The 20,676-nt window shown below is 43.5% G+C and overlaps 2 protein-coding genes across 2 annotated transcripts in view; one reads left to right on the top strand and one right to left on the bottom strand.

Moving 5' to 3' along the window:
• Nucleotides 1-7,050, top strand: part of PUS10 (pseudouridylate synthase 10) — a 29,972-nt gene extending 22,922 nt beyond the window's left edge. Inside the window, exons 10-17 of the mRNA XM_010021423.1 lie at nt 738-863; nt 1,940-1,996; nt 2,911-2,987; nt 3,080-3,135; nt 3,261-3,378; nt 4,510-4,652; nt 5,253-5,352; nt 7,012-7,050. Of these exons, the coding sequence (XP_010019725.1) occupies nt 738-863; nt 1,940-1,996; nt 2,911-2,987; nt 3,080-3,135; nt 3,261-3,378; nt 4,510-4,652; nt 5,253-5,352; nt 7,012-7,050 (716 nt within the window). The remainder of the gene's footprint in view (nt 1-737; nt 864-1,939; nt 1,997-2,910; nt 2,988-3,079; nt 3,136-3,260; nt 3,379-4,509; nt 4,653-5,252; nt 5,353-7,011) is intronic.
• A 4,797-nt stretch (nt 7,051-11,847) lies between these two features.
• Nucleotides 11,848-19,262, bottom strand: LOC104411088 (proto-oncogene c-Rel-like; the record flags this gene model as incomplete). The annotated part of the gene is made up of 6 exons (XM_010021424.1): nt 11,848-12,635; nt 13,740-13,814; nt 13,925-13,993; nt 14,338-14,550; nt 14,825-14,929; nt 19,122-19,262. Coding segments are annotated over 6 exons (1,391 nt in total), but the record flags the coding sequence as incomplete, so codon positions are not given.
• Nucleotides 19,263-20,676: the final 1,414 nt, after the last annotated feature.

Genomic DNA, 20,676 nt, shown 5'->3' with positions numbered 1-20,676 from the left:
TGTGCGTATTTTCACTTCTTATAAAACTTGTCAATAAGAAAGCTCATCTTGGTCATCCATGTCAGACTGGGTCTTTGGTTATAGCAGTCCTCATGTCACGGGAGATGATGTGCTAGTGGGACATAACACGAGACTATGACTGGAATCAGTCAGAGGATGGCAACCTGTTTGCATGGCAGCTTTGAAAGGTTCTTGAAATTCATACTATTAAGACATTTTGCTCACATGGTTTTTCTTGTAATGAGCCAAAGCACTTCAGTTTGGATTTCCTTTGTTAAACATTCAGCCAATGGCAGAACTTGGATTGAAACCTGAACTACTCGATACAGGAGGGTGAGGGAATTTCTTGCGGCATGTATGCATTGGTGGACGGGCATATGTATGGCAGTAGTTTGGTACATGGGAGGCTGGTTCAAGACCATGCTCTGTTAAAACTCCATTTTTTTCCATTCAGAGCCGGCTCAGACTAGGCATTGAACCCCTGGGGTTCATTCCCTGTTGTGTCAGGCTACGTACACTTTGTTTCTGTGGTTATACCTGAAGGCACATCTGCAGCAGTAGATGCTCCAAGTCTACCTTTAACCTGGCCGTCTTGGAGTCTGAAATTCTTGAAGGCACAGCAGATTTAAGCCTCTAAATTTATTTTCACAAGGCTTCAATGAAGGTGAAATGTGCAATGCTGGAGTTTTTGTCCATTGGTTTAGAATGACAGCAGGTAACATAGCTGGTTTTTACAGGAAGATACAACAAATACTCAAGGAATTTACCTCAGACTCCCTGGATTATTGATGGGGAGCGGAAGCTGGAATCATCAGTGGAAGAACTGATTTCAGAGCATCTAATGGCAGAATTCAAAGCAGATAGTAAGTATCTTCAAGATGTTTTACCTTATAGGTTTTTCACCATAAATAGAATATTTTTTCTTAGTAGATACTCACTTAGTACAAGAGTATAATGGAAAAAAACCTGCGTTTCTTTATCCCACTTTTATCCTTCCAAGTCAAAGCTTATAAACGTTTTTTATCTGTGATCTGTGAGTGAATAGATGACTGCCTTGTTTTATGCAGTCTTTTATCCTACTAAAATAGCTCCTCAGTTGATCTGATGATGTGAATGTTACGGTTGCAGTACTATGTTAACACCTGATTTCAGCTTGCAGAATTACCGCAGTGGTAGCACATGGACAGTAATGTTGAGAAGAGACATAAACAAGTAGAAAGACCATTGCCAGTAGGTCAAGGGAGGTGCCTTTTATTTGCCTTTTACTCAGCACTGGGGAGACATATCTGGAGTACTGGATCCAGTTCTGGGCTCCCCAGTACAAGAAGGATGTGGACATACCAAAGTGAGTCAGGCAAAGCTTAAAGGTGGAGGGGATATGCTGAAGGAATCTAAATACCCAACAATGCATTTTTGTAGCTTGAAAGATGAAAAAAAACCCCAAATACACAGAGTTTACTTTTCAGTTTGAACTTGAATTTTCTTTCTCTTTCCTTCAGATAGGTGACCAGCAGAAATCTGTCTGATATCCTTGGAAACCATTGGGTATATTTAGGATTAAAAGTTGTGTTTTGGAGGAAGACAGTTCAGTTTGATTTTATTTATAAACTTAAATTACCTGGATAAGAAATGAACACAATTAGTAAGTGAAATTCCTGTAGGATTGTACTGGTTTATTTTTGGACAGTTTCAGGGTTGTTGTAATCTCATTCAGGCCAAGGAATTAGGAATGCTCTTCAAGAAACTTGCACATCTGATGCAGTGAACAGTAAGTATCCCAGATTTGTTCCTGAAGTGCAGGCTTCAGTTTATACAGACAGCTCTTTGAAGTAGATTTGCAAACAAGTTTTAGAAAGAAAATATTTCACCTTTTAAAAGCTGTAGAGAGTGTTAAAAATGTAAAATAAAATCTCACCTGCCTTGTTCAAATCTGTTACAGGCTTTAATTTTTCTTCCTCTGGAAGAGAAGATGTGGATGTAAGAACACTAGGCAATGGTAAGGCTTGGAACATCCCTTGGGAAACACAGAAACAAACAAAACAGTTAACTGAAGATACCCTAATAGATCTAATGCTAAGTGCATAAGTGTGTGACTAGGCATGCTCTGACATTTTCTCTCAGAAACATTTTAGTGATATTTATGTATTTATTCCCAAAGACTGAACCATTTCATAAATCCAACTGAAAGAGAAGCCCTTTTTCAGTGTTCTTGGCTGCAGAGATGCATAGAAATGCACAGCTTGTTAGGAGGATTTTATTTTATTCCTGTTTTTAAGCCATTTGTATCGGACTGATTCCTGTCTTGTTTTCTGTTGAGTCCTTCTACTTTGCCTCACTGTCACTGGGGAGGGGAAGGCCTTATTTTGTTTCTGAACTTGGGTCCTTTAGAAAGGTCAGTTGCTTTCCAATATGCTAAAGGAGGAGGGGAAAAAAAAAGTCAAAATTAACAATGATGTGTTTCAGTTGCTGTCTGCTTTGTAGTGTAGTTCTTGGCATTGCTTATACTGGGGATCATCCGTGGCCCTGAGCACAGAAAGTGCAGCCATTGCAACAGATGTTTAGCTGAGGGAGCGGGATTTAACATCATCTTGCACCTGGGCATTGCTGTAGGTGACAGAAAATAAGCTAATTAACTTTTTTTCTTATTTTATTTTTTAATTAGCACAGACTTGTACAAGATGTCTTCTGGGAAGTTTTAATTTGCACTTATTGCTGATACTGGGGTTTAGTAGCCAAAAAAAAGTCCCTTGTTTCTTTCCTTCCATCTGATGCTACATCCCTAAACCCGCAAGTCCTATCCCTGTTTGCATAACAGCAGACAATCTTCACACCTTCCAACCTTCCTGCATAAATTCAAACGTTAATTTAGAACAACATGTTTTTATGTTTTATGACTGTGCATGTTGCCAGGAAGGCCCTTTGCAATTGAGCTTGTGAATCCTCGTAGAATACATTTTACTGCTGAGGAAATGAAGAGACTTCAGCAGGTAAATCATTTGCTCCTCCTGGAACTCATAAAACATGTGTTTGAGCTCTAACTGAGCAGTTTTTCTAACTGATTCTTTTTTAAATATCACAGACAATTAATACCTCTTCAGACAAAATACAGGTTCGAGATTTACAGCTTGTCACCAGGTCAGTATTTATTATCACTGGCAAGGGATTTCAAAGTGATGCTGTGGGAGTTTTGCAAGCAGTCTTGCTCACAGCATTATACAATTATGCTTATATTATGGGAGTAATTAATTTCTTTTGTTTAGAGAGGCAATTGGTCGTATGAAAGAAGGTGAAGAGGAAAAGACAAAGACCTACAGTGCCTTAATATGGACAGACAAAGCAATACAGAAAGAAGATATTGCATTTCTAGATGATATCAAGGTAGCTCTTTTTGCTAATTTATGTAGTACCTATCCTGCTGCCCTAGGGGAGTGTTTATGTATGTGCACCCATGGACATATCTCTTTCTCTGGGTTTGATTTTTTTACCATCAGGGTTTCTTTTGCTACCTCCCTTCTCACCCTTCCTGACTTCCCCATTGTCGTCCTAGCAATACAGCTGGCTGGCTTTTAGCCAAGCCAACACATTACTGTATAATGTTGACCTTCCTGTAGACCAAACATTAAAATTAGCAAATGGGAGAGGGGGAAATCTGGCACCTGCACCCCTTTCTTTACCTTAGATAGTGTTTTGCAGCAGTTCAAGGAGCAGAGAAGGTCTTTTTATTCTGCAAGCTCTAAAGTCATTCTTCCACAGCTGCAGCAATAGGGCGTTTGAGATGTCTATGGTAAATAATGCAAAGAGGCCTTATGAAGTGCTCAGTGTAAGAAGCATGCTGGGTCAATGAGAACTTTCTCCGAGTGCTGGTCAGGGAGATGCTGCTGATGGATAAGGCTCTTCAGTTTTTGTTGTCTTGCACCATTTCCTATGAGTCTTGGCCATGAAATCATTCTCAAGGCGAGGGCTTGAGCCATTACAGTTCAGGGAGACAACTGTTGTGAAGCTCTTAGCATGCCGACTCCCTGAGAAGTTGCCTTTCAGACTGCTGCGTCTCATTTGGGAAAGGGGGTGGGGAATGAAAAGACTGTTCTGAGATCTAATCTCATTTAGGGTTTTTTTTCCTCACTTTTATTTCTAGGGGGTTGGCTGTAGTTTAGACAAAGCATTTTGTGGGTGGGATTTTTTAGTTTTTTGATTGCCCTGAGGCTCTCAGTGAGCTTCCAAATCCTGGAGTCATTCCAGCAAAGGACTATGGAGATTTCAAGGTTATTCCTCTGTATTTGTGATTCCATTAGTTTGTGCTCATATGAGGCCTTCTCATTTAGCCTTTGAGATGGCTGCCCTTAGCTCCTTTGATAAACACAGCAAGAATTAGCCTTGCCTCAAGATTACTCAACTACCATAATACAATATAAAAGACATGTGATTGCTTAACAATACCCGTGACTCTTAGAATCTGTGTTGTATGTTGCACATTTCCTTCCTCATTTATTCTGTTACCTCCTGTAACAGGAGTTAAAACTTGACCAGAAGACACCTCTGCGGGTTCTTCACAGGAGGCCTCTGGCTGTGAGATGTCGCATCATTCACACCATGAGATCTGAGTACATAGACGAGCATCATTTTCGCCTCCACCTGAAGACTCAAGCAGGAACGTATCCTTAGAAGCTGTTACACAATGCTTACAGCTGGCTGATGAGAGTCATTTGGGTAATGGGAAGTTTCCTGCTTTAATCACTGCCGTGTTTCTAAGTCCCTGCTCTTCAGCAGTCATATGTTGCTGCTTAACCTTTGCTTTTATGTCAGAATTTCACATTCAGGCGTTCATTCAACAACACTGCCTCCATGTGTGTGTATTTTTGTGATGACCACTCTGTTAGTTTTGAAGTATGTGATAACTATAAAAGTGTACTGCTTAAAGATAGATTCATTTAAGTTTTTTCTACTTTAACTGAAAACTTTTCGCCTTGGAAAATAAGCTTTTCCACAATATTTAATGCACTGCAGATTGCTGCTACTTACAAATTAACAGGTTTTGTCATAAAGTCACCACTCACTTTGGAATGAAACAGAAAATGCAGGTCCATAGTGCAGACTTTAGCATAGGAGTCAGAAGCCAAGAATTAGGAAGTCTTTTAAAGATGGATACGGGATTAACAGGAAGTTCATCACCGCAAATGGATTTAGGAGTAGAAAAAGACACTATTTTGATTTCTTTATGGTAAGATACACCTTTCCTTAGCCAGTATTTCTAGCTACATTAAAGAATTCGTGCATGGAGACTTTGGAAGAACAAAGCCCAATATTGGCTCCCTACTGAACAGAACTGCTGACATTCTGGAGCTGGATGTAGAAGTAAGTTGTCTGCTCTTCATCTTTCCTGGAAATGGGTCAAGTCGTTGCATTTGTGAGATGCTTTCAGTGGAATTACTCTATCCAAATCAACCTTCCTTACCACAGTTAATAGAAAAATTGGTATTAATGCAAAAATAGTGGTTTGTAGCCTGCTGACACACAGGACAGGCTTCCTTTGCTGAATTCATGCAGGGAGGGATGGGAGGACATACCATGAATCGATGACACTTATGACAGCACCCTTTGGAACAGAGCTTAGCAATGTAACATGTAGCACATCACTTCCATTCAAATTGAAAAACAGGAGAGATTTGAGTTCCTTTTTCACTGCTGGTTCAAACACAGCAAAAAATTGTATCTGCTCACTTGCTGGAGTCAGATGAAAAGCCAGAATTTGTTTTGGCTAAAAGAATGCATGTAGAGATACGGATTTAATACTTAACCTCATGGTTTAGCAAGGTTCATTTAAAACACGCGCTTTCATTTCAGATAGCCACTGCTTAGCATGCTTGTTCTCGTGTGCTTCAAGAAAGCTTCCTGTGTGTTAGTTACATTTTACAGAAGAGCCTTGCAGTTTTCTGCATGTCTTTTAATAGGATAATACAGAAGGAGAGCTTGCAGAGGGCACCTGAGTTAGTATGGAAAGCAGGAACACGTGATGAGGCTCAGGATAAGTATCACTTTCATACGGATAGGTGTCACTGCAGCTATTGGACATAACTATGAAAGATGTTTAGGGACTTGAAAATAATTAGTCATCATTTTAGCTCAGCCTAAGAGCCTAGTCCTTTGATGAAGTTGTAGATTAGCTGAGGAGTAGGTATGATTAATGTAGGCAGTCTTGGACCCAAGGTGTTTAATGTGCTGTAGGGCGATCCCTGCTTTGTGATTGCAAATGGTGATACTGTGGAAGCGTTGGGCGTACTGCTTTTGGAAGAGGGTGAGCAACAAGTTGATGCCCAAAGGAACTTGGGAGATGTAGCCTCAGGGAAGCAAGACATAATTCAAGTTGTTGTAATTACGACATTTGCCTCTAATAAAGTGTCAGGCATGTGTTGTCCCTTTTGACTAACAGTCAGGATAACTGTTCATAATGTTGTCTAGATGACTCTTGCATATAACGCATGACAGCTTATTCTCTTAGACTAGTTCTCCTTACTCAGGAGGCAGATTTGGGGACAGGCAATGGTTCTCTACTTGAGCCTTGATTGCACTGCCCAATACCTGAGTATTTCTGTGGCATCAGTCAATAAGTTGTTTGTTTTCACATCATCACGACCCATCTGCAGGATGTGTAGAAGCTGGAGATAGTTCATGTTTCTAATAAACAGTTCTGGACACTTTATAAACACAGCCAAACATCAAATGATGCTGGATAGTAATAGTATAAGGAATTGTGCTTCTGCTTTATGAAGAAAGCCCAGCTCCTAAAGCTCTCTACAGACACACACAAAGCCACGAGAAAGAGGTGGCTATTTCAAGCCACTCCTGCTTGTCTTGTCCCGTATCTCATATCTTAGTGTCACTTATTTACTGTTTCTTTCCACTATTAACCTAGTGCTACTGAGTGTGCTAACAGAGCGTGCTACTGAATCTCTTTATATATGTAAAATACCAAGTGTGTTGATTTTGCCTTTATTTTTTTCCCCTGCATTTCAGTCTGTTGATGTTGACTGGCCTCCAACCTTGGATAATTAACTTTTCAAGTTGGGACGAGGAAGAAGCAGCTCCGCTGTCAGCAGCTGGTTACTGAGCACTGCACAGTATTAGAGCTTGGTTGCAAAGTGATTTCTGTTGAACATTTGGATCATGTTGATCTGCCAAAGGATACTGTTACTTTGAATCAACTTTAAACACTCTGAACAGGTAGTGTTGGTTCAATCTCTCGCCTTATTTTAATCTCCTCTGTGGATAAAAGGATTTTGGTAAGCTACTGTATTGATACTAAGTCTTTTTAAAACAATTAAGGAAAACAGTGTAACATGTGCAAAGGGAGTAGTCGGCAAGTACATCACATATACATTCTGCAATAGATTAAAATGTTTTCATTAAAAACAACCCTCCCTCAAGCCAGATTTATTTAATTTTTTAACTGTTTTTACATTGGACACTACAGCTTTGCTCACCTGGATGCAGGTAGCACAGAGTTACCTGAAACCCAGTCCTAACTTTTCCCAAGTACTGTTTATGCAGGAAATCCCCCAAATTAGGGAGACTGAAACCAACAGTGCCTGGGAGGAGGTGGTACCTCACTCTCTGCTGACTGCTTTTTGGGCAGTGTCCGTTTTGGAGATGGGCAATTTGTTTCCCAAAGTATTCTTCAAAGGAAAAAACAGTTTTCAGAGGAAAACTGCAGTTACACCCAAGTTTTTCTCCTTTAAAAACATCAAGGCTTCCTAGAAAAAACAGATGAGGTACTTGAGGCCTCGGCAGCTCTCTGGCCTGGTTACAGTTCTCTTCAGGCATAGGATTTCCCCAGTTGAGTCACCATGTATAAAAAGATTGGGAACTCCTGGCAGTGGTGCGTGATGGAAATGTAAAGAAAAATAGGAATACCTGGAACCTCAAAGTGCAGGCAAATACAAAACATAGCAAAGACTGCTGGTTTTGAAACCAAGACAAAGAGAAAAAGCTTTGGTTTAGTAGCATAATACATTTATTCTTGTATCTAGCCTTGGATGGGTGCCTATAAATGTTGAACACTGCCTAGGCACTTCCCTGGAATAGGGAAGATCTGAGTGTTTTCTTTGCTTATTTTAAATGTTTCATAAAAAGCACCACCTACATCTTTATGAAAAGCCACTTTTAGGCCTGTATCATGTTAATCCATTAGGAAGATGCTTCTGCTTACCTGAAGTACAGAAGAGAGTTAAACTCTCAACAAGGAATTAAGATTTGGAATATAAGGACTCTTCATTAATTAATATTTCATAAATAAAGGTAGTATTTGCCAAGACAAACCACTAGTTGAGACTGCTGAGATGTTTTACCTTCAATTCAGTGGTTGCCAGGACCTCCTAATAGAACAGCTGCATGATAACTTCAGCTGAAGGCTCAAAAAGGTATTAATAAATGCATCTTCAAGGAGCTCCTAAAAACTAACACAAAACTAATAGGAACATGATTCAGAGAGCAGTATTTTTTTGTTTTCAGTCTTAAAGCTGTTATGAGCAACAGATTTCAGGACTAGTTGTTTCAGACAATGATCTGTACCCAGAAAGGAAGTGTCATGAATGATGGAAAACTTACATTGAATTTAGAAGACAGACAAAAGAGAATTTCATTCTCATATCGATGTGATTTCTTGAAATTCAAAGTGAGCTAAAAATATGATTTATAAATTCCATAAACTACAGGGACAAAAAACAAACAAGACTACACTGTGGACACAACAGCCATGAGAAGAGCTGTTCCAAGGGGAAATGGAGCTAACCAGGCTGAGGCAGAAAGGGTTCCTGCCCTAGTGCAGCTGCAGCTTTCTGCCCCGTGCTGTATGTTATCCTGGTGACAGTGGAGATCATGATAACAACCCAGGAGTGGATAAACAAGGCTGTAAAGATTACAGTAACTGCTGGGTCTAACTTCTCCATACAATGTGGAGAGGTCCACCAAAAATTCCCAAATCATTTATTTTTATGACAAATGTGAAGCATCCAAATGAGAGGGAAAAATAAGCTGACAATGCAAGAACGTCTACAGCTCTTTAGATAGTTACTAAGTGATCATGTGAAGATATAAACATGAGAGATGTAATCTGGGGGTTTGAACTTCTGTTTAAATCCTGATGTTTCTAATACAAGGTAAACACTTGGAACTATCAGAAGCTCCCATGAATATTGCAGCAGTAATACTAATCCAGAATGGTTTGGGTTGAAGTGACCTTAAAGCTCCTCCAGTTCCAACCCCTGCCACGGGCAGGGACACCTTCCACTAGAGCAGGTTGCTCCAAGCCCCTGTGTCCAACCTGGCCTTGAACACTGCCAGGGATGGGGCAGCCACAGCTTCTCTGGGCCCCCTGTGCCAGCGCCTCAGCATCGTCACAGGGAAGAGCTTCTGCCTCAGAGCTCATCTCAATCTCCTCTGTTCGAGCTTACTTTGGCCTTCATCTTACTTTTAAAACTAAAATACCTACTTGCAAGTACTCAAATAGGATGTTCTGTGACCTGTTCATTATGTATGGGGTGAGAAAGGTAGAGATTTTCTAGCATGTTACATGAGAAACACTGGAAAAACGAGGTCCTGTGTTCCTTAGCACCATCCTTCTTCACACTGGAAGGACTCAGACTAAAGCTGTTGTGTGTCATACCAGCTCTAGCTGAGCATGAGAGCATCTGTCCTCCCTTTAACCAAAAAGTCAATAGCTCTGCCACAAGAAACGCACAGATGACCCCTTCGCACACACTGCTGTAGGTTTTGTCATGGCCAGTAGTAACCATGAGCAGAAAATCCTCTAAAAGGCAACTGATAACCTACCTTCTCCCATTTCTCTGGCTCTCCTGCACTGAGGGATGTCATGAATCCGAGGTTGCAGAAGCAAAGTACTTGGTATAACCAGTTTTTTAATTACCAAACTGACTCGTTTACAAAGGAAAACAGAACTTTGAAAATATTTAATTACACAGTAAAAACAAATTGTGCTATAAAGAGCTTTCTATGAAGTGAGTAAAATGTTTACATTTAATATACTTAAAATTGAGAACTTCAAGGAAAAAAAGAACTGAATAAACACATTTCAAGCTTTCTTTGTATTTCTTTGGTCTTTCTGTTACTTATGACTGCAGAGGAGCTATGCAGAGGTGAGGAAAAATGGCTTTAAAATGAGGAAAAATGGCTTTAAAACACAGAGAGTGAATTCCTTGCATCATGTGTCTGGAGTTAGGGGAAGCAGTTTTCCAAACTTCATCTATCCTACACCTTGTCTATTCATCAAAGCCATGAAATTGGTGTAATGCATTCCAGTGGCAGCACCTTGTTGCTTTGAGTGCAATGAATTCCTGCAGTTAAGGAGTCATTGCTTTCCCATAAACCATTGCTTTTTGGAGTTCCTTTCTGCCTTGTGTACAACTATTCACCTCAATAGTTGTGTGTTTTGGGATTGTGTTTTTGGGGGTTTTTTATATATCATTGTGCTTTTTTTTATTGCTTCTTTCCATGGTGCAGTTTTACGTTGCCAAACAGTAACAGTGAGAATCTTAAGCCTTATCTGCCATACCAAACAGCTGTATAAATTAAGAAATACTCAAGTATTTCATGCTGTATTGCTGCTTTAAAGATAACAATAATAGTAGTAATAATAAACCAGCAAAGCCCTATGATGCAGAGTGTCTTACGTAGCCAGTACATCCACATGAGCTGTCACTGAGTATCGCAACTCAGGCTAAAAAGGAAGACTGGGAATCAAGTGGAAGGGAAGAAGTTCTGGTTTCTGATACAGAGCATAGAGGATTGTTTTGACTTAGCACTGACTGCAGTGGCTGTAAGTTGCTACTAGGACTGCCTCCAGCTCTGCCCCGAAAGCTGTCTTATGGTGGGGAGGCAGGATCTGAGCCTTCTGTTCAGGCAGTCACTTGCATAGCAGGAAACTGCCACGATACCTGAGGAAAGAACAGGTAGATGCTTCGGCTCAACAGATTTCCACAGTTCAAAATGACAATGTGCACAAAAAAACTTCCAGAGAAATACCAGCATGCTCCATTCCTAAAGCAATGGGGTTTGTCATTTAAAACAGTGCACTTGGGATGAAGTGCAGAGAAGTCCTCACTTGCTGTTCGTTCTTTTGTGCAGTGATTCATTTACAACAGAGCTGGACTCTTTAAAAACTCAAACCTTCCGGTCTTTTAAAAATACATCTAACAATGACATAGTCATTAAAAAGATTTTAAGAGTAAATTTGCCTTCAAAGCAAATGGAGTGTGGTGAAACTGTAAAAAAAAAAAGAAATATATCAATGCATGATGATGGTTAGAAGAATATTTTATATGGAAGAGGGTAAGAAACCTAAACCTTTCAAGTTAAGTTGAGCCCAACTTGAACAGGGTTAGGTGAGTCTGAACTAGAGTGCCCTTGTGCAGGTTTCCCCCCCTAATTTCTGTCCTAATAAAATTTAAATTCAATTTCCCTAGCAAAAAAATGGTTCTTTTTCAACCAGTTTTAACCCTGTGAAGCATTTGAAATTTTAACCCTTCTGAAGACACCAGCTTTTGCAATCCCCCAAGGTAAGGAAGATTTAAGTGTTAACAGTTCCCTTTCCCAACAGTGAAAAAATAGGTATAACAAGGTACTTCTAAGGTACAGAACCCCAAACCCTACTCCCACCTCTCTTTCTTTTATGGGCGCCACTCTTTGGGCTGTAATTTATAACCTGAAGTTATATATCATGAAACTTGCAGAGAAACATTCTGAAAGAGAAAGCAGGGACTCCAGAAGGGTAAGTTACTCCTCTTCACACAGCTACACATCTGAAAAGCTCTATGTACCCACTGCCAGCCCGAGAGCTCAATGGTTAAAGCTCTGTAATATGCTATCAAATGGGAAAGACTGATAGAGCTCATCAGCGTGGACACCATCGGTGTCATAGTACTGGTTATCTGCAATGCTACTCTGAGGGTTTGGGAGGGGGTTGGTGGAGAGTCTTGATTCACTCAAAACTTCTTGGTCTATAAAGTTGTAAACGGCTGGGTCGTCTAAGTTAGGCTGCGGGTTGAAGGGCACAGTGCCCGGGGCTGCTCCCGACGGGCAGGTTGGGGGCACCGCGTGGAGCTGCTGCCGGGGGTTGCTCATGTTCAGCACGGGGTTGTACTTATCAAAGTTCATACTGGTGCAGGTCATGTCGTCTGTCTCCATGTTGACGATGCCGGCGGTGGAGATGCTGGAGGGGTGAGCCGGGTGCGCGATGCTGTTACTGGACACACTCCGCATGTCTGGCCCTGACACCGACACCGTGCCCAGCCTGTTCGTGCTGCTGAAATTCCGGTAGAAGCCCGAATCCTTCTCATCAGGCCAGGTCAGAGCGTTGTCGTGGAAAGCTGGGAGGGAGCCGCCGCCCTGGGCACCAGGCTGGGACACGTCTGCCCCAAAGCTGTTCTGCGTGTGTGCCCCGAGCAGGCTGCCGGCTGAATTTGGGGCGCTGTAGAGCGGCCAGCAGGAGGACAGCGTGTCTTGCTTCCCCAGCCCCACCGGCGCCAGCGCGTGGGGCATCTGGTTGCACACAGGGTAGATCTGACTAGAGTTGTCCAAGGCTCCCGACCCCGGCATCAGCAGCGCAGAGGAAAACATGTTTGGTTCTATGGGAAGGAAAGATGTGACTGCGATTTAATGCCATTCTTTATGGGTTTTAAAATTACAAGTGGTAAAAGCAAACCCAGTGCTGTCTTAGTAAGACTATACGTGCATTTGCACTTCTGTACTAGCTTAACTGCTCTACAGGGTGGACCCTCGGCTTCTGGAGAGAAAGAGAAGACAAAAGACAGACTTCTCTCCAGAGAAGAGATCCAAGACAGTGATCCATCTCACCCCGCCACAGCAAACACTGAAGATGACAGCTACAATTAAGAACTGATGGGTTTAGTTTGTATTGTCAAAAGTTCCAGTGTCTTAAAGGAAGAAACCCTCAAGAGAACATTAGAATTTCAAGCAAAGAGCAGGGAAGGCCAGCAACTGTTCTGCACTCATCATTGCAAGAGAGGCACGGAGGTGCTGGAGCGGGGCCAGAGAAGGGCACTGGAGCTGGTGCAGGGCCTGGAGCACAAGTGTGATGGGGAAGGGCTGAGGGACCTGGGGGTTTAGTGTGGAGAAGAGAAGGCTCAGGGGGGACCTTGGCGCTCTCTGCAACTGCCTGACAGGAGGATGGAGCCAGGAGGGGGCTGGTCTCTGCTCCCAAGGAACAAGGGATGGGACAAGAGGAAAGGGCCTCAAGCTGCCCCAGGGCAGGTTTAGCTGGAGCTGAGGAACAATTCCTTGCCCAGAGGGTGCTCAGGCATTGGAACAGGCTGCCCAGGGCAGGGCTGGAGTCACCGTCCCTGCAAGTGTTCCACCCCCGTGTAGACAAGTCCCTCAGTGCCAGGGGTTAGTGGTGGCCTTGGCACTGCTGGGGAATGGTTGGACTTGATGGTTCTGTGATTCTGTGACTGAGCATATGTTTGAAAGGTGGAACACAGAGAAGAATGGGTCACTATCTAAACTAAGGATGAACTTCAAGATGAAGGTGGTGTAGCCCTCTCCTGTGCAAAGGGGAAGCTGCAGCATGGCTGAAGCTTTGAGAAGGATCTGGGAGTAAGAGAAGGGAGTAAGAGACAGGCACTGTCTTGAGAGCTTCAGTGCCCCCCTGAAAATGCTCCAGCCCTTCCCCACAGCCGTCGGACATGATCGATTTCAAAGCAAAAACCTACCTTTCTTAATCATCTTCCCTTCAGGAGGGACACCAGGGAACGGAGCCACTTTGGGCCTCTCTGTCACACTTGATCCTGCGATGGAAGAAAGCGCTGAGTCAACACTGAACGTTTGCTTTCACATAAAGTAACTCCATCTCAATGCAAGTTCACTCAACCAAGAAAAAGACCAATATTTTCCTTACCACAGTCCTTTATGAGCTTTTGCAAAGCCAGCGTTGATCTCTGCCTCTTTGCTTTGTTGCCATATGGATCTACAGAGAAAGGGGGAGATGGGAAAAGGGTTATGTTCTCTTTGATATTAGCAAAGGAACTTCCTAAAACTTCTACTAGTGGCACCTAATTGTAATAAGATCTATTTAAAGATACATATATCAGACATGACAGCATTAATGAACCAAGACGGTATTATTAACCATGATTCTTGATACTTTCATTGAAAGAGGGAACAAATTGGCTACTGTTACTTCTAAAACCCAAAAATCTACTTTGTAGAAGTAGCATTGTAGTAATTTTACTAATTAGGCTACTGCTGGTTATCAACACGAGGTCTGCACTTATAATGGCTTTTCAGAAACTCAGATAATTGGAGCCATACCCTTCTCATCTGGTAGGTATCTGAAATCCATGGGTTCACTGACTTCCTGGTCTGATGGTCTCCTCAGCTGCATCTTCACGGTGACGGGCTCGGTGATGTCTCTGAGGAACGGCGGCGTTCTGAACACAATCGCGACCTGACGGTGAACATCAGCTTGGGAGAAGGAACCTTTGGCCTCCCAGTTGTCCAAGACGAATCTGACTTCGATATCATCTGGTCCATTAGAAACAGAAGATGCTTGTTAAGGTGAAGAACTGAAAACTGAAAACTTGCAGCAGAAAAAGGGGAGAAGGGGAACACAGAATGGAGTCTGCCTCAGAATTCGGACACAAAGTAAATGACTTTAAAGGCACTGAGGTGCCTCTGAACCTGAAAGCTAAGCTATAAAACCAAACCCCCCACACGATGGTGTGCTGAAGGGCTTCAGGTCCCCTGCTAGGAAGTGGCATCTGGGACAAAGGGAAAGGAAGAACCTCGTCAAGATTACCTTTCTGAACTTTGTCGCACAGCAGAAATATTTCATCTCCACCTTTTACACTTCCACAGTTCTTGTTCACACGACAAATCCTCAGTTCTGCGGTGTTGGGAGCTCCTGGAAACAAACAGGCAAATTTGGTGATGAAGAATTGCAGTGACTTTGTCACCGTTGAAGATGGGGTGACGGAAGTTAAGGCGTAAGAAGTGAAGGCAAGAACAGGAGAGTGTGACACCCTGAAATCCACATGGAACACGTGCTCCACACAGGGAATGCAGAAGCAGGGCTTGATGTTCCGTGATCCTACAATGCTCAGCCTCTCTCTGTGCCACTGGCTCCTAAACTACAGTCTCAAAATACCTCTCTGAGTGATGTGATTGTGCTCCATGTTGCTGCCCCTCGAGCTGGAGCACTCAAAGCAGATCTTGGAGTGACTGATCACTTGTTACAGCCATGCTTCTCTGGGCCAGCAAGTCAAGAAAACTCCCCTCTCTTTGTATCTGGTTGTAGTTTTATTCACAGACACACCTGGCCTTCAAGTGACTCCTCTGCCACCCTCTCACAGTGCTTGAGAACAGGTCTGTGAGCCCAATTTTCATGCCTTTACTCAGGGTAGAAGGTTTCACCCCAAAATGCTCCAATTTCAACTCCAGCCTGTGCTGCATGTGGACAGCACTCATGATTAATTGTCAGTGGAGACCTGTTCCGTGCACAGCCTCTGGTACCATGGTACATCACGGGATATTAACCACCACTGCAGTTTGCAACCAACAACCCGATGGCTACATCGTGCAGGATGGAGACAAGCGCTGCCTGATGGTGCCTGGCCCTGTGCAGCAGCAGCAGCAGCTTTCCTGCAGGGTGAATATGGACAGGAGATGACTGCAAGAAAGAACACCCTTGGAGGCTGTTTATGGGCCCCGAGGAGCTTCATGGGCTATGTCACAATCAATTTACATTAGTGACATTTACACTAATGTCACTATATAGTGATTCAAAAGTGACAAAGAACAAAAGCCAGAATGGAAGAACTCTCTAGAATCTCAAGTTCAACCCCTCTGCCTGTATGCTGTGTTGATCCTTCGAAGTACATGAGCACACACTGTTTTAAGACCCTGTCTTCATTTAACACACAAGGTAACTGATGATCATATTAGTAGTGATATGTGACCATATTGGTAGTTTACTACACCCTCTTCCCTCCTCCAGTCCCAACAGAACAACACTGCACTGTGCCATCATGTTCTCCCATCCACTTACATGCAAGACATGAACTCCAAATGTGTTTAAAATGCCTGTGAGGATCTGGCTGGTGCCACTTGGTCACCCATCCAATCCTCCCACTGCTACAGCAACCATCCCTGTTCCAGGCACAGAGATGAAACACAAAACCAAAGCTCATGGTGTGACCCTCCAAAACCACCCCAAAACCATCCACTTTTGATGCTCAGTTTGAGTCAGTTCGTGCCCAGTCTATGATGGTGCTGTACAGGTAACGCTGCAGCACAACACAGACCACGCTTAAAACAGAGCTTCATGGTAACCTCAGGCCAGGCCCCAGTTACGTAGTTACTATCTGCAGCTATTACTAATATTATTAGTAGGAGAAGTGGGTGCTACAGCCTCATTTACTACATGACACACACCATTTGCTGAATGAATCGGAAACTTTGAAGGGAGGGGAAACAAAACAACCCCAGAAATAGCGCGGGGTCATATGAGTGACAGTGCCACTTTGCGTTTTTCACGGGAAGGGTAAATTAAGACTTACAAGGAGAAGCCTAATTTTACCTTTGTTTCACTTCTGTGTGCTTGAATGGCACTCGATGGCCTTTTAATAGGTTTTGGGGAAGCTTTCCCAGGCTGGAGCTTGTTGTTTTGTGTTTAGGCAAAGAATTTAGAAGGGAAGATAAAGGAAAGAGACGCGAATGTCAGTAGATGAGGATGCGCCATCCTCTGCTGTCCGCCCTGGTGCCGGGAGGAATGAGGAGTTCAGCACCAGCCTCAGAGGGAGATGTTCTCCATGGGCTCTGTCTCTTCCCATCTCTCTTCCCCCCCCACCTCTCCATCACAACTCCTGCCCAGTTCCTGCTCCTTCCTCCCCAAAACCACATCCCTGCTACAAATCCCTAGAAAATGAGCTTCTCACCAAAAATCACATCACTTTTGACACGGGCTCAGTGACGTGTTCTCCATAACCTCTTCCTCAGAAACTGCTGCTTTGTCTGACTCTGCCCAAGAGTTTCAGTGTGGTGAGAGTCACAAGTTGGGAAGTTTCTGTTCAAAACCAGCTCATATGATCAGCAACTAAACCAAGCTGCTCTGAATTTTATACACTTGCAGCCTCTGCTAACGTGGTTGCCTCTCTATTATGTTTGTATTATTCTCACCTATCTCTACTATCCAAAGCACGTGGAGACACCAAAGTATTACAAAGAAAAACACTAGATGTAAAGTGTGTGAGCTGATTTTCAGAGAAGCTCTGAATAACTTTTTGCTCCTGATGTGAACAGATCAGCATAAACTCGAGATCAAACCATCTTGGCCTTCCAAGCCCTTTGTACCATAGTTTTATCTGTTTCCTAAGGTACAACTTGGCCTTACCCAGCTCTGCACGACAGAGCAGGCTTAAAAAGCAGCATGTGTAAAAGAAATTCAGATCTGAAACTGCTCCAGACACGAGCAGCGTAATTTGTATGATTTGTGGTTGCAGTTATGCAGCTTCATGTACACCACTGCTACGTTACACGGAGGATTTTAGGTACATGGAGTGTACCAGAAGCTGCCCACACACACCCACGCCGAAAAGCCAAGCTTCCCCACCACGCAGCTACCCATCACTGCAGCAGCTTAGCAAGGACTGACGTCAAGCAGCGTCGACAAGTAATCATGATTTGGCACATTTCTAAATGGCAGCTGAGCCCGAGGTGCCAATCTTGTACATCAGTTTTATCTCAACCCCAATTAGTCCTGCAACGGTTCTCACTAACACAGTGCGCACAGTTCTGACTCCTGGATAGTTCTAGAAGAGACTCTAAAGCCCACCTGAGTTCATATTCCGATTTTTACAAGGGCCTGTAGGGACAGGACAAGGGGAACGGCTTTAACCTGCCAGAGGGGAGACTGAGATGAGCTCTGAGGCAGAAGCTCTTCCCTGTGAGGTGCTGAGGCACTGGCACAGGGTGCCCAGAGAAGCTGTGGCTGCCCCATCCCTGGCAGTGTTCAAGGCCAGGTTGGACACAGGGGCTTGGAGCAACCTGCTCTAGTGGAAGGTGTCCCTGCCCGTGGCAGGGGTTGGAGCTGGAGGAGCTTTAAGGTCCTTCCCAACCCAAACCAGTCTGGGATTCAACATTCCCACAGGGCTTATGCCCACATCAGCACAATTCTAACAGCGACTTTATGAAATGCAGAACTCCTTTTGCTCAGTAGCTTCTGCTGAATTAATGACCTGAAATGTTTAGCAAGGAAATAATTCTGCTGCAGAAACAAAAACCACCACCAGGAAGTTTCCAAGGATTAAAAGCTCCTCTGCTATTCTGCTCCAGGACAGAAGTCCAGCACACGCTGAGGGCTAAAATCCTTGACTGCAGTGACCTGCTGCTTCTGAGGTAGTGTCTGGACTAGCATGGTCCTGGGGTAACGGTTGGACTTGATGATCTTAAGGCTCTTTTCCAACCTTGTTGATGCCATGATTCTATAAGCAAGTCCAGTTTTGTGGAATGTGGAAAACTTGGCCAAGAAGGGGTGTTTCACATACTTCTACACCCTCCCAGGGCGTGATCAAACACTCCCCTGTTCCACACTATACACTGAAAATAGCAACAAAAGGCATATATAAGATCTTTAGGACGGTTTCCCACTGGGATAGATCTCTTGAGTCCTGTTCCAGAGCTCTCACAGAGCAAAGACAAGACTCCTCCTGGGTACAAACAGGCTTTAGAGGACATCCTTGGAAAGCAGATCAGTCTTACAGCAGCCATCACCTCACTACTACTTATTTTCATCACTTGGCACATAGGAGCAGACCTCTCCTTCCAAGTTCGTGCCGTGATGGGTGAACAAGGGCTGAGAAAGCACCTGTGTGTGAGTCCATGGATGCAATGGACAATTCTTCCTCTTCGCCCTGGGATCATCTTTTCAGAACGTGCTCACTGACCTGACAACACACATCCAGCAGTGCCAAGCCACAGCAGTGACCCAGGGGACTGGCACGGACCCCAGAAACTGGGCTGGCGTTTTTCATCCCAAGCAAAAGAGAGCAACGAAAGGAGGGGAAGATAAAACCAGGTATGGCTGAGCTGGTACTTACTGTTGTCATAGATGGGGTTGGAAATCAAAGGAGGAAGAGCTAAGGTGTAGTTGCCGTGTTCGTCGGGGAGGAAAGCTTGGAAGCAGAGGCGGACCACGTTGAGGTCGTACTCATCGATGTTGTGGAGCTGTTCTTCAGGCACTGAGCAGCAGAAGGAAAGAGAAGGCTGAGGATTAGACATCAACCCAGCAGTGATTCTTCAACAAACAGTAAAAGGTGTTGCCAAAGCAGACAGAATGTGCCCACAGTCCCTGTCAGCTCTACAGGGGCTGCACAGATGAACTCCTTGTATACAACAGAATCAGAAGCCTTTAACGCTTCATCAGATGAGGCTGAACTGCCCTAGTTCTCCAGCTGTTTCTTGCCTATGGTTTCCTCACCTTGCCTGCCAGACCAGTTCCATGTATCCATAGTCTGAAAGCTATTCCCTGGACATAATTTCTCTCCTGTTTGTGCATGATAATATTTACCAAATGAATACTGCTCCCAGAGAGAAATATTTCAGTATGAAGAAGCCCTAGCACCTAGGTGAAGATTTGCCACAGCAGTGACTTCTGCGACATGATATCATTGTTTTCCTCTAGAAACTGAGACAGGAGAATCATCAGAAAGGCAGTTCTTGGGGCAAGAATGAAGCCAAAACAACACAAACCATCTCTCCTAAACCATCAACAAACATCTGTGTCACTTCTGTACCTTTGAGAAGAGTGATTAGTGGTATCATTACGATGAAATTTGCTAATACAAGAAGCAAACCCTTGCTGGGAAGGATGCTTACATATACTGTGTAAACCACAGTAATGCATATCCCAAGCTCAGCACTTGTTTTGTTCACTCTTTCACTTATTTTAATCTCGAGACATTAGACCTGGCGTATCATACTGAACATTTCATGTACTCCTGGCTCAGTTCTGGGAAAAGCATCCTCTTGGAACACGATGCTTTCCTTTAAGGTCTGACATTAAACTATTACGTTGATATTCAGTGCTGGCAAGATGAGAAACTGATTTAATTTTGTTTAAGTGGAAGCACTGACAATTAAAATCATTTAAAGTGTCTCCTCTCCCAGTTCAAGCATAGTGAGATGCTCCTCACAATTACCTAAAGCGAACGTGTGCCAAGTCACCAGATGACAACCTCTCAAGCTCACTCCTCCCCTGCCCTTTCAGAGGCCTCTTGCAAGAAGATTAAATGTGCCTGTGATAAGAAGTGTGGGGATCCCACTGTACTGATGAGATTGCCCTGCTCTGACCTTTAGCATCTGTCACAGCCGTGGTCTCCACCCTGCCACGAGTGGGATTCCACAGTGCCCACTTGAATGATTTCTTCCTTTTTCCTTCTGAAGTGTGAAATATGAAGGGCACTGAGCTCAGAACACTTTCTGCTGGCATTTTCAGCTCTCAATATCTCAGGTTCTCCTGGTCTCTACTGCAAAAATAAATCAAGTCACCTTCCCCTTCATCAAAGAGTATCTTAAGGAAACAGGTTTGGAACAGACACATTTGGCAGCCTCCACAGCACAACCACCTCTTGATCCAGGTGGACTTAAGACAAG

Source organism: Nestor notabilis, unplaced genomic scaffold, assembly GCF_000696875.1.
Source record: "Nestor notabilis isolate BGI_N333 unplaced genomic scaffold, ASM69687v1 scaffold13239, whole genome shotgun sequence".
NCBI lineage: Eukaryota > Metazoa > Chordata > Aves > Psittaciformes > Psittacidae > Nestor > Nestor notabilis.
The sequence above is the reverse complement of the archived record's forward strand: the minus strand, read 5'-3'. Positions and strand labels throughout refer to the sequence as shown.